We start from the raw sequence: 13712 nt of genomic DNA on the forward strand, positions 1-13712 counted from the left end.
CAAAGATGATTCTCATTCCTCCAGACTGGCCAAGACAGCACTGGTACCCACTCCTGAGGAGCCTGACTCATTCCCCACCATGGATCCTGCCTCTAATGCCTCTTCTACTGACTCAGCACAACTTCAAAACTCTTCACAGTCAGATGAAAACACTCAATCTAACCGCATGGAGGATTCCTTAAATTCACAGCAGACCCTACTCTCCAAGGAGGTGCAGGATGTCATTTTGGAGGCCAGAAGGCCTTCCACTAGAAAAGCCTACTCTGCAAAATGGAAACGGTTTTGTGTCTGGAATCAGAAAAAGGGTCAGAATCCTGGAATACTGAATTTACCTCAAATACTACAGTACCTAGCCGAGCTGCTAGGCAGTGGACTTTCATTCTCCTCCATCAAAATCCATGCCTCAGCCATTTCTGCAGAGTACAACACTGATCCCCCTTTATTCTCTCACCCTCTCTTAAGGCAGTTCCTCAGAGGGGCTAAGAATATAAAACCCCCAAAGAAGCAACCAGTACCTGCTTGGGACCTTAATTTAATTCTAGAAAAACTAACCCTGTCTCCTTTTGAGCCAGCTGCTTCAACAGATCTGCAATATTTGTCATGGAAAACGGCCTTCCTTCTAGCTATCACCTCAGCACGCAGGGTTTCGGAACTACAAGCCCTCATGGCTGTGCAGCCTTTCATCATTTTCCATCAGGACAGAGTTTCCTTATGAACCAATCCTTCATTTATGCCAAAGGTAGTATCCAGGGTAGCCTTGAATCAGGCTATCCACTTACCTACCTTTTACCCTAATCCACAAAACAAAGGGGAGAGGTTACTACATTCTTTGGACATTCACAGACAGCTCCGTTATTATTTGGACAGAACAAAGCCTTTCAGAAAATCAGAGCAACTCTTTGTGTCCTATGCTACAGGTACTCAAGGGAAGCCTATTTCCAAACAGACAATCTCAAAATGGATAGCCCACTGCATACGCTTTTGTTAGTCTTTTCATGGTAAAACTGTACCTACAGGCATCAGATCTCACTCCACAAGGGCCACAGCTACCTCTGCAGCTTTCCTCAGGGGGGTTCCTACCAAAGATATTTTGGAAGCAGCCACTTGGAGTTCTGTACATACTTTCTCCAAGCACTATCACCTACCATTATACTCCAAAACTAGAGCGGGCTTTGCCACTGCAGTCCTGCAGGGCATCCTGGCTCCACCTAGCTCCACTTAGTGCCTACCACCCCTTTATTAGCTTTGGGATTCTACCCATCTGTTATGACTGCAGCTGTATGCACGATGAACATAGTACAGTTTTGTACCTACCATAAATGTAGATGTTCGAGTGCTAATACAGCTGCAGTCCAGGTTTCCCTCCCTCCTTCCCCTCTTGGGACAGGCCTTATGGCTAACACCTCCTCATACAGCCTCATTGGGGTATTCTTTTATGGTGTATTTGCTTGCAACTACTGTTTTTTGATTATATTGCATTTGCTTTATTACATAAATTTATGTTTTGCCTTCCTTCTGGGGGCACCTGATATCTGGGACAAGAAAAACTGAAGAAAATGGCGTCGGCTGGTTCTTTTATACCCCTGTCGCACTGACGTCAGGGAAGAAGCGATGACAACCGACGCCGGACCTAGACTTTGGAATTTGGCCGACCGAGGACCCACCTGACGGCAGGAGAACCCATCTGTTATGACTGCAGCTGTATTAGCACTCTAACATCTACATTTATGGTAGGTACAAAACTGTACTTTCTGTATATTTAGTGCCATTGTGCTGTAACTTAGAGCAGATCTGAGTTTTGCCATTGAGATTCTTGACATAGCTATAGAATGCTTTGTGGTTGTCTTTAGAATCAGTGGCGATTTTGTTTTCACAAGTAGCTTTGGAGGATTTTATGAGGGATTTCAGCTTCTTACTGAGGCTGACCAGGGAGTTCTTCCAGTCATGGGATTTTACTCTTTTTTGCAACAGTTTCTTCTATTGTAGAGTCTGTTTATGGCAGGGGACCACCAGATTGGCTTCCATGTTTTTGAGGATAGCATCTTGGTTTTGTTAGGGATAGCACGATCCATGCACTCATGTAAGTGCTTATAATGTGTATTTGTGTAGGATTCAGCAGTCATACCTCTATTGTTCATCTGCATGGTTGTCGTGAAGTTTGCCACTTCTGTCTTAAGTGTGAAGCTGGCTTTGGAGAATTTTTTTACCGTGGTTTCTCTAATGGGAGGTGGGATGTGGATGTCTTGGTTGATTAGCTTGTGGTCGGATCTGACCTATGAGGAATTGACATCTGGTGTGGAACACCGGCCGCTCATGTTGGTAATGACCAGGTTTAGGATATCGCTGTCCTTGGTGGGGGTGTGGATAAGGTGATCCAAGGCATTAGAATTTATGACTTCCAGAAAATGTTGAGTAAAAGAGCTGGTACATGAGTAGTTTTCCCAGATGTTCATCGTGTTTCACTGTTGCAGTCATCACTGTCGGGTTCTTCCTGCTGGCAGGCAGCCCTCGGTCAGCCAGAATCCCAAAGTCTGGGTCCGGCGTCGGCTTTTCAGTCATGCTCCCTGACGTCAGAGCGCCAGGAGTACAAAGCTGCCAGCCGACGCCATGCTCTCCAGTTTTTCTTGCCGTGTGGTGGAAGCAGTTTGCAAGTGCCGGTTGGCTGACTCCTGATATTTTTTCATGCTTCAGTCCGAAGACTTACTTCTTCTTCATAAAGCTAAGTACCCCGTTGGGGAAACTTTTTTCTTGCTTCAGTCCGATGTCAGAAAAATTTAATAATTGCATTTCTTGTGGAAAGCAAATACCTCATAAGGATTTCCACTCTTACTGTATTCCTTGTTTAGGCCCTGACCATGACGTAGCTAGTTTTCGGTTTTCTGCTAGATTTAACCAACGTACTATTAAGCGGAGGTACGATTTTGCTTTTCACTACTTTGGCAGGCGATTTAATTATAAAATGTCATCGGACACGCTTCCGACTACCGGAGTTCACAAACGACGCAAGGATAAGGAAAGGCCTCCGAGGTCCAAATGAGACGACGTTTTGCAAGCAGAGCCAGCTACAGGTTCGGCCGTCTTCATTGAGGCACTTTCGAAGCCCCTGTCGTCAGCCATTTCAGAACAGATTGCCGAAACGGACTCCCACGAGGAGCCAACTAGGCCTTTGAGTACTCCAGCTACAGGACCTTCGGACAATGCTCCCTCGGATGGGTCCGGAGCCACTGTGCAGGTACCGGCGTCCGAGGGGGTTTTCAGGCCTACTCAGCTTCTGATAAAGGCAAAGACAAAGGCAAAGACTCCTCCTAAATCTAAGACACCAGCCCAGGCCTCTTCTGATCTGGGACCCAAATCTCAGAAACAGCTACTTAACTTATCTGCATGGTTGTCGTGAAATTTGCCACTTCTGTCTTAAGTGTGAAGCTGGCTTTGGAGAAATTTTTTACTGTGGTTTCTCTAATGGGAGGTGGGATGTGGATGTCTTGGCTGATTAGCTTGTGGTCGGATCTGACCAATGAGGAATTGACATCTGGTGTGGAACACCGGTCGCTCATGTTGGTAATGACCAGGTTTAGGATATCGCTGTCCTTGGTGGGGGTGTGGATAAGTTGATCCAAGGCATTAGAATTCATGAATTCTAGAAAACGTTGAGTAAAAGAGCTGGTACATGAGTAGTTTTCCTAGTTAATGGTGGGTTAGTTGAAATCGCTCATTATTATGGTGTTCGGTTGTACCCTAATATTTTCCAGTGTATCAGGAAATGAGGAGTGGGAATCCTGGGGCATAGTGGAGGATCTGTAGTAAGTTACATTTTGGATTGCAGTCTTGCCCAGAGTTGGTTGCACTTGGATAAGTTCGAATGCATTATGCTGAGCAACTAGCCTGGAGGTGTGGATATCCTTAATGAATATGGACACACCTCCACCTTTAGTGTTTCAGTCCAGGTTAGGTGGGTGAAAGGTGTGGTATGAATTATAGCCTGGTAATACATGGGTGCTCTCTGGAGCCTTGAACCAGGTCTCTGTCACTGCACAGATGTCTATGTTCTCCATTTTAAGGAGTGCCTCGAGTGAATGCATTTTGAGGTTTAGACTTCTAGCATTGAGTAGCATTACCCTCAGATTTTGCTTGCTTGTACCTGTTAGGATGGTACGTTTGTCATTTTAACCTTGCCTAAAAAAGGCACTGTAGGGGGTGGCAAGAGCATGAGCTAGTATCCGGAATCCCAAGAGCGGCAGGTGCAGGCCATCTCTGGCAAAGCATCGTGGTTTGTCGATCATGTCATCCCAAGCAGACAGATACTGGATCCCCTTAGAATGACACCAGATGCTTAGCCAATTGTTGAAGTCAATCATTTTTTCCTTGTACTGTGGTATTATTCTGGGTGATGGCAGGATGCTACTCAGGGCTAGAGTCATACCTGCCTGGGCTACAAGATCAGAGAGATCCTCCATGCCTCTTTTCATGTATTCCAGGGAGGTACATCTCAGGTCATTCACACCAACATGGACAATGACAGAGTCATATTTTTACTTGTTGTGGAGTGACCTGAGTTTGTGCTTTATGTGGCGGATCCTGGCACCCGACAGACAGCTGACAGTAAGTTTCTCCATGTTTAGCCTGGTGAGTGGAACATCAGTTTGCCTGACTATAGAGTCACCTATGACTAGAGTGTTTGGTACATTGTTATGCCTTATGGGGTGTGGTTGAGTGGCACACTGAGTTTGTGAACTGTGTGTCATTTGGGTTGTGTTAGTGGGAGTAGGGTGCATGTGTTTCTGCTTTGGAGGTCTCTGTTGCTTGAGCAGACTTTTATTGAGAGCATCCTTGAACGTAGGTGCGTGTTTTGTGTTGCTGTGTGTGTGTTTTGATGGTGTAGGTTTTGATGGACTATGTGATGATTCTGGTGTGGTGCAAGTGTTTACCTTCTCCTCTTGACTGTCTAGTCCAGTCTTGGGTGAAGAGAGCTTTGCTTCCCATTTGGCTGTTTAAGTGCATCTCTCACAGGTTGTAGCAGGCACAATAAACCTTTAACCAGAAACTCCCAGCTCAGAAGGGCGGAATCTATCCTCTCCTCCCACAAGAGTGCAGACCACACCTTCCTAATGTAAATTAACTGTCCCGAAGCCAGCCCAAGTGCTTAAACCAGAACTAGTACACTTTTAGAACAACAGGCACTAATCTTTCAATCAGCAATTCACAACAGTGCAGACCACAAACCTTCTTAATGTAAAACAACTGTTCTGAAGCTCAAGTGCAGTAAATACAACTGAGTACTTTTAAGAAGAGGCAAAAGGAAAATAAACTGCAATTTTTTTTTTTTAGTAAAGTGCAAGGAGAGAGGAAGGAGGAGCAGAAGAAAAATTTAAGGTTAAGAACCTAAGTGGTTTGGCCTTATCAAATGTTCTCTTTATTAAGTAGAGTGAACACCAGACTGGGAGGCGTGTCCCAGATCAGATTTACAGTGGGGGCGGACAACTGCAAAGCCACCAACTATAACAACTCTACAAGAATAGGGTGGGAGTGAAGCAGAAAACACAGTTTCAGGCAGATGAGAAACATAAAACAATGCCAGAAAATATATAAAATAATTCAGTCAGGCAAAATTAAGACAATGCAGAGCTCTGAAAGGTTAAATGCCAAGAAATATACTTATAAATCAGCTATATATTTCCAGATTGTTTGAGAATCACACCAGCCAGAACACCAGGAGTTTCCAACAGTGTGTGTACATATATATATATATATATATATATATATGTGTGTGTGTGTGTGTGTATATATATACATATATATATATATATATATATATATATGTGTGTGTGTGTGTATATATATATATATATATATTTTATATATTTATATATATATATATATATATATATATATATATATATATATATATATATATATATAGATATTTATTCATACATATATATATATATATTTATATATATATATATATATATATATATATATATATGTATGTATTATATACATATATATATGTGTGTATATGTGTGTGTATATATATATATATATATATATATATATATATATATATATATATATATATATATACACACACACACATATACCTAAAGTAGAACTTCAGTGGACTAAGAAAGGCACACTGACGCTGAATGGGTGTTAAGCATTCATTCTTGTCAAGATGTAGAACTTCCTCAGAATACAGTAAAATGCAGTAATCTCTAGTTTAAATGTGTACAACTCTAGAATGCAAATACAGTAGCCAATAAACGTGTTTTTTAACAAACAATAAGGAAACTGCATTATAATAATAATAATAAAAAAGCAGATCAAATGATCTAACATTAATGAGTACAGTGAATAAGGTGCTGAAAGGGGTGTGTCATTAGTTGTACCAATGTAGAGCACATTTAATGTTTAAACTTTCATTCAGTCCTGGACATGCTTTAGCATTCAGTAACAACTGCCATTTAAGTTCCCTCAGTTCAAGAAAAGAGTCAAATGTCTCTGAAAAATGAATCAATCTGTTCTAATACAAATAATTTGAATTTATTGAACTGTGTACAGATAATACTGTGTTTGGCAAAGGCATTATTTTCATTAGAAGCTCGAATTTCCCCCAGGTATTCCTTAATGCGATTTGACAGCTATTAGAAGACAGCACGCAGGGCTACTGGATTTTCTAATTCTTTCAAACATGACCGTAGCAACAAAGCACCGTCTCTAATGTTAGTAATCATAACGGTTATAACGGTCATTATGTTCACATCAATAACCAGCATTCTGACAGTCATACTGACAATGAAGTTGCTGCTGCTGCACCACAAGAGAACCAAGGGGAACTTTTTTATTTTGATCCCCTCCAACTTAGGAAAAGCAGACCTCCATGGGAACTGGATATTTTATTGGAGAAACCAACTCTATCTCCTTTGAATGTCAGCCAAAGCAGGTATTACGTTTGTGTCATGGAAAACTCATTTGCAGTCACCCATTTTATAAGGAGAGGGTTTGCTGTACTTACTAATCATCATTAATGATGAAAGTTGCTGTGGTCTTTAAAACCAGGTTATCCATTTATTGGTAGTTTCTCCACAGTTCTCTAACAAAAGAAAATATACACTGCATTGTCTTACCATTCATCACCAGCTTAAATTTGGTCTTGGTAGTACTAAAGACATCATTAAAGATGACCAGCTCTTTCTCTTTTGCTTTTGATAAAGCTGCCCAGAAGCTCTTTATTGTCACTGTATCTAGGTGGCTTTTGGAGTGTATTACCTTTTGCTCTATGAAACCTAACAAAGCTCTTCCATTTTAACCAAAAGAACCTTGAACAAGGGCTATCTATACCTACTTCCTCAGCCCTTTTAGGAGCTCTTTTGCAGATGGTATCTGTGCAGCTGCAAGATGAGCTTCACTGCATACTAAAGCAAGATGCAACAGACTGGATGTAATTTCAAGATCCAGGTTGACATTTAGAGTCACCGTTCTGTCATGACATCACAACCTGGGCAGCAGCCTTGGGACTCTTGTCTGATTTTGTATTGTATGATTTATTCTTGCAAAAATACTTGGTTAAATGGACTTGAGGCTTATGCTTGGGCAGTGTTTTTTTGAAATTATTTGAGCAGAATAGTGATTCAGGGTGATGGTGATCTGGAGAAGAAAAGAGAGGTGCATTTTGGGAATTGAGGAAAAGGTTTGAGCTTTTGAGGGCTTGATGGATGTTGCAAATCTTTTGCCTGTGAAATACCAGTGTTGACTTTGAAGTTTATTGAAGCAGAATAGTATAGAGCATGGCAGTGTAACATTATGGTAGGTCTATAACTTTCATGCACGTTTCAATTTATCATTAAATATGGTCTTGGTGATCTATTAAGTAAATTGACAAGTATGTGATTTCTAGTGGTATACGATTATTTTTAGAGTAACGATCTAAATGTTACTTCATTGCAAATTGCCTTGTGGTGTAATTCTTAAAGAATTCCACAGTTCTGATATTTTTCCATTGTTACTGCAACTTAAAAATGTCAGTAAATTTAGCATACAACAAAAAAGTACCTTTTCTGTACAAGTTGCAGACATTAACAAAGTTTTTTATGTACCATAAAGGGTTTTCGGCATTGTTTTTGCCTTTCTGTCATTGAATGTCCTTGTTAAGATGCTGTCATCCAGGCAGCTGTGAGTGTGCTTTGTGCTGTTGCTGGCTGGCATCCTGGTGATGAGAGCTTTTCTTTTTTTTTAGGCCTGCACACTTGCATCACTGCAAGGGACACCTGTGCCTCATTCTGCTAGCAATGTTTGCTCCCCCGCATACTAAACCCCCTGGGCTACTGTCATACATACATATATATATATATATATATATATATATATATATATATATATATATATATACACACACTAGTTTTAACACAGAATGTAAATGTCATTTCTGACACTGGATAGGGTAAAGCAGAATACTGAACTAGATTTTCCTCAACATCTAGACAGAAATTAACATAAGAGTTTAATAAAAAGGCAATTTCAAAATAGATATTTGGTGGACTTTCAGAGGGAGATAGAAAGGGATATTAAGTTTGATAGGATGAAGGGCTGCAGTTGAGACAGAAGAGGAAGAAATGATAATGGAAAATTTGTGGCATTGAGGAGTTATTCATGTTGTTGAAAGTTTACCTTGGTAAAAGTGCAGTTATAGACTTTAGAAGAATTTAGGGAGAAATCCATTTTCCATGGGGAATTTCCTGGTATGTAGTTGGCATGTGACACCACAGCATGCATCAGTATGAGCATGTAGTGATTCCTGGACATGGGAACTCCCAGAAACATAATGCTGAATTTTGATTGATAGAGGATAACCCTGCGTGTGACATACCCAGGATGGCCCTCATAGATGGAGGGCAGAGCAACAGATGTGGTAAGAAGGTCTAATTTTATTTATGGCACTTTGTGAGACTGTACTTTACACCATGCAGTTGAATAACTGTACCATGTTGCACCTAGTTTGCAAAAATGAGTAACTGATTTTAAAAGAAGGTTATATGTGTATTTTTTTTTTTTTTTACAGATCTACAGAGCTAGATTCCAACTGGTCTTGGTTTCAGTTGAGGTGTATGCAAGTTGGAGGGAATGCAAATGCCGTAAGTATACTTTGTACACTTGGTTTTTTTTTTCTTATCAATTATGAGAAAATAATTCTTAATTAAGCAACAGAGTGTCACAAGAAAATCATTTTATCCTTCTTGACTTTACAGTTTTGTTAAACAGTTGTCGTAGAACCTCTGATTAGGAGGTAGTTCTTTGGCTCAGTTTAATTTTTAGTTCAACAGTAGTAGTATGGCATTTCTTTCTGTCTTGGTTTTTATTCACCTTTTGGTTTACCCTATTGCCTGAAGAAACCTTCAGTTGTACCTCTTCCATTTTTACAAGTGGGTTATATGAGAGTGTGACACAGGAGTGTCTGTTTACTTGGACTTCACCAAGGCCTTTGAATGGGTCCAGTACTGGTGACTGCAAGAAATGTGGAAAGTGATCAGAACTGAGGAATAGGATTGCTGCGTACTTGAAGGGTTTGGAACACTGAGAGCTACTGTGAGGAGGACAGATTTGGGAGTAAGCAGGGTGACCTGAGAATTACAGCAGGGCTCAGTCCTGGCTCCAGTACTGCTAGGCATGTATATTTTCAGATACGTTTCAAGTGATAGAAAACAGGATCATTTTCATCACTGATGGCACAAAGTTAGATGCAACAGCGGGTAATGGGATAGACATTAAGTAAGGATTTGGAAAGGGTTACCAAATATGCAGAAAACTGGTATTTGAGTTTCATTGGATACAGGTATATCATTGTACATAGACAAGCATAGTACTGGTATTGTGTACTTACTAATTAAATGGAATGGATGACTACTGAGCTGGAAAAAAGATCTGTGTTGCTCACACTTACACAGGAGATTGACTATTAAAGCAAAGAATTAATGCTCCTGCTGTAGTAGACATGCTCAGACAGTACCTTTACCTGTATTGTGTGCATTTCAGGAGGTCCTATAAGGAGAGAAACAACACACTGCCACCAGAAGGGTGCACAGATGAAGGGTAAGAGAGAGTGGAGAGCTGGAAATGTAGTGTCAGGAGCCAGAAAATTAGAGGGGGTCTGGTATGGGTGCACTAGATCATGACAGGAAAATGTGAAGGGGTCATTTGGTAAAGACAGGTGGAGAAGGGGGCTTAGGCAGCAGTTTGTGGAGATCAGCTACTCTGTTGATCTCTGGAAGTATTTCTTCACCGACAGTATTTTAGACCAAGATGCGGACTGTTGAAAAGGGTAGTGAAGGAGTCCCTGAAGCAACTGAGATCTTGGAACACATGGAGAAGGCATAAGGATACTGATAAGAATCAAGGAGACGTTAAAAAATTTTACTGCACTTAAAGAGTAGACTAGATAGGCTTATTTTGTTTTACATTTGGGTATGTGGAATCTAATGGCCTGTTGTGGCTGTTTCTGGGATTTTACTCTGTCTGTGTGCGTGTGTGTGCGCGCGTGTCTGTGCGTGCGCGCGTGTGTCTGTGCATGCGCCTGTGCGTGTGCGTGTGTCTGTGTGTCTGTGTGTGCGTCTATGTGTGCGTCTGTGTCTGTGCGTGTGTCTGTGTCTGTGCGTGTGTCTGTGTCTGTGCGTGTGTCTGTGCGTGTGTCTGTGCGTGTGTCTGTGTGTGTCTGTGCGTGTGTCTGTGCGTGTGTCTGTGCGTGTGTCTGTCTGTGTCTGTCTGTGTCTGTCTGTGTCTGTCTGTGTCTGTCTGTGTCTGTCTGTGTCTGTCTGTGTCTGTCTGTGTCTGTCTGTGTCTGTCTGTGTCTGTCTGTGTCTGTCTGTGTCTGTCTGTGTCTGCGTGCCTCTGTGTGTCTGCGTGCCTCTGTGTGTGTCTGTCTGTGATGGTAGCGGATTACAGAATGTTTTGGTTCATCACAAAATATTTATGATATGCTGTAGATAATTGCTGTGGATGTGCCACATGCATGCAAGAATTTTTAGATAGTGTGTTTGAGCTTGGTTGCCCATATGTATAAATAATTGTAAGCATTTTATTTTGAAAAGTTGGACTGGAGGGAAGTGAACATTAGGAAGGGAGTTTAGTCATGGAAGGTGTTACAGTATTGTAAATTGAGTTTAGGTTTGCTATAATTTTGCTCTTGTATTAACAGAGGTGGATGCCATTGCTCCTGATAAATTTAGCTTCAGTTTTATTATTAAGCTTACGACCTAAGCTGCTTCACAAAAATGAAGCAATACAAACAATAGATGATTGATGTCAACAACTGGCTTAGCTTTTGGTCGTTCTAGGGGGATACAGTAAATGTCAACCTGGGTGGCTATGGTCGACCTTTCAGACTGCTTTGCCAGGGATGGCCTGCTCCTCTCCACACAAGGCTTTTGTATATCGGCTAGATCTTTGTCCATCCTCATAGTAACTTTTTAGACAGTGTGCATCTTTTTAAGCTTCCAATATAACAAAACAGAATCTAGGTAATGTGAAGGAATGGCTGCTCAAAGTTTAGGAGCTTTAAATAAAGCTCCACTCTCTACAAGCACTCCATACCATGGAAAAATGGGTCTATATTATAAGAAAGAAAGTGCATATGTGCGAAACCATAAAAGTCGACACATAATGCACGAAACCTAAAAATAGCGAACAACCAAGTAAGTTAATTTTTCCCTAGGGAAAAAAACGCTGCCGTTCGCTAAAAAAATAATTTAACATCATAAACGGGTGGGGGGCTCTGCCCCCCACACCCCCTTAACTAAATATACCAACTTCGAGATTGCACTATAGGGAAGGAAAGGACAACTCCGTGAGGTTGGCCACCCATCTACTTGCCCTATGACATATTCATCTAATCACTTAAATGCTTTTCAATGAATATGTGTCACTGTTTCCGTTTTCATTTAAAAGCATTTTTGTGCTTCTAATAGAGACCCTGGAAAAATTGCTATATGCATCATCACAGTGATCTGGTTTAAGACCAGTGAGAGCACTTCATCAACTTTGCCTACCACACATTTAGGCCCACCCCATTAAATGAAGACAGTAGAGGTGGCGGTATCTCCATAAAGTTAAAAAGCCATTTCACCTCCAGACTCATTAGACAAGTTAATGACCTGGAACTCCTCCACATCCATCTTAACAAAAAACCCTTATCATATCTTAGCTAACTGCAGGATTCCTGATATGTCCCCTTCAGCCCATACCGCCTACCTAACCAGTATGGAGTCGCTGTGCATTAAGTCACACACCATCCTCCTAGGAGATATTATCTCTCCTTCCACTAACTGGGAGACTTGCACATTCTAAAACATGTATGCACAGAAATGTTTGGACCCCTCAATGCAAGCACTCTATGGACCAGTGAGTCCATACACCAACCAGAAGTGATAAAATCCTGGACATGATCCTCCTCTATGTGATATTTTTTCTCCCCACCAATTTGTAACTTCCTTACTGGTCAGATTGGACCACATATCAGTCATATTGACCTTTTAAGATTGAAGCCGGAAGTATCTTCCAGTACCCCTGTATTCAGAGATTATTCCAAGGCTAACCTGTTAACCAAGTGATGATCTAACTAAATTCAAAAGCCCTTTTCATCTTGACCCCACTGGTTAAGCAGAAACCTTTGCTTCCAGATTTTTGATGGGGTTGGCGCAATACTTAGGGTGTTTACCTGATGGACACACTGTTCAGGGTTTTGATTCTTCCCTTTGGATTGTGAAATTTGGCTAGGCTTAAAATGGCTTGCAAGGACAGATACCATAGTACTAACCTGTGAACATATGAATATGAAAATAGCTGCATAGATGCATTTGTCCCCCTCATAAGAAAATGCAATGCCAAATGTAATAATAAACTCTTGTAGTAGAAGCCTGATATAAAAAGGTTCTATAATAATAATTAAAACAAAATTGTTGCATGCAAAACTACATTTAACTCTCAATTGTCAATAATAATTTTTGCAAACTTAACAAGAAACTTTGGACCATGATCAAATCAACCAAAGACGGATAGTTATGAGCTAAAATAGCCACCCAGGTAAAGGATAATCACAAAACTTTCTTTAACTATGTTAAAAAAGTCTCAGAAACAATGCCCGGCACTGTGCAGAGGTAGTAGTAAAGGATATCACATACTCGCACCCAGTTCTACTGTATAATTTTTTGCTGCACTTTTTAGATACTGTTGTTAGCATCTCCCTTCCCTCTATGACACTGTCACCATAATTGATATTTCTCGCTGTCCTTTTTCTCTTATGTCCTTGTATATAAAAAAAAAAAAAAGAAATTCTTTTTTGTCCTAGTATTTTGTTAGCAATGGCAGATAAACCAGCAGGCTTAAAAAAAAAATGTACAAGCTGCAAATTTCTGATGCCCACACGCTTTGTGTCTATTGTTTAGGTCCCCTCCATTTACAAGAGGCTTGCTCAGTTTGTCATGGATTTGATCCTCATGCATTAGTGGAATGCAAAAATAAGCTTATCCTAAAATATTTTCTTTCTTTTTCTTTTGGCGAGGATTCTTCATGTATTTCAAAACTACTAAAATTTAAAAAAAAAGTCTTCTCCTAAGCCATCTTCTTCAGCTTTAGACTCCTTTAGGAAGAGGTCTCATAAGGACCTTGTTTCAACCCTGGATCCAAAAAAGGCAAAAGTTCAAGATCCTGCAAAGGAAAAATTATCA

General features: G+C 40.7%; 1 protein-coding gene across 2 annotated transcripts in view; it reads left to right on the top strand.

Moving 5' to 3' along the window:
• Nucleotides 1-13712, top strand: part of ARFGAP3 (ADP ribosylation factor GTPase activating protein 3) — an 873462-nt gene that overhangs the window by 145150 nt on the left and 714600 nt on the right. For both annotated transcript variants that reach the window (XM_044087532.1, XM_044087534.1), the window contains exon 3: nt 9056-9128. In XM_044087532.1, the coding sequence (XP_043943467.1) occupies nt 9056-9128 (73 nt within the window). The remainder of the gene's footprint in view (nt 1-9055; nt 9129-13712) is intronic.

Source organism: Protopterus annectens, chromosome 11.part0, assembly GCF_019279795.1.
Source record: "Protopterus annectens isolate FY-2018-M chromosome 11.part0, PAN1.0, whole genome shotgun sequence".
In the NCBI taxonomy this organism is placed as follows: Eukaryota; Metazoa; Chordata; order Ceratodontiformes; family Protopteridae; genus Protopterus; species Protopterus annectens.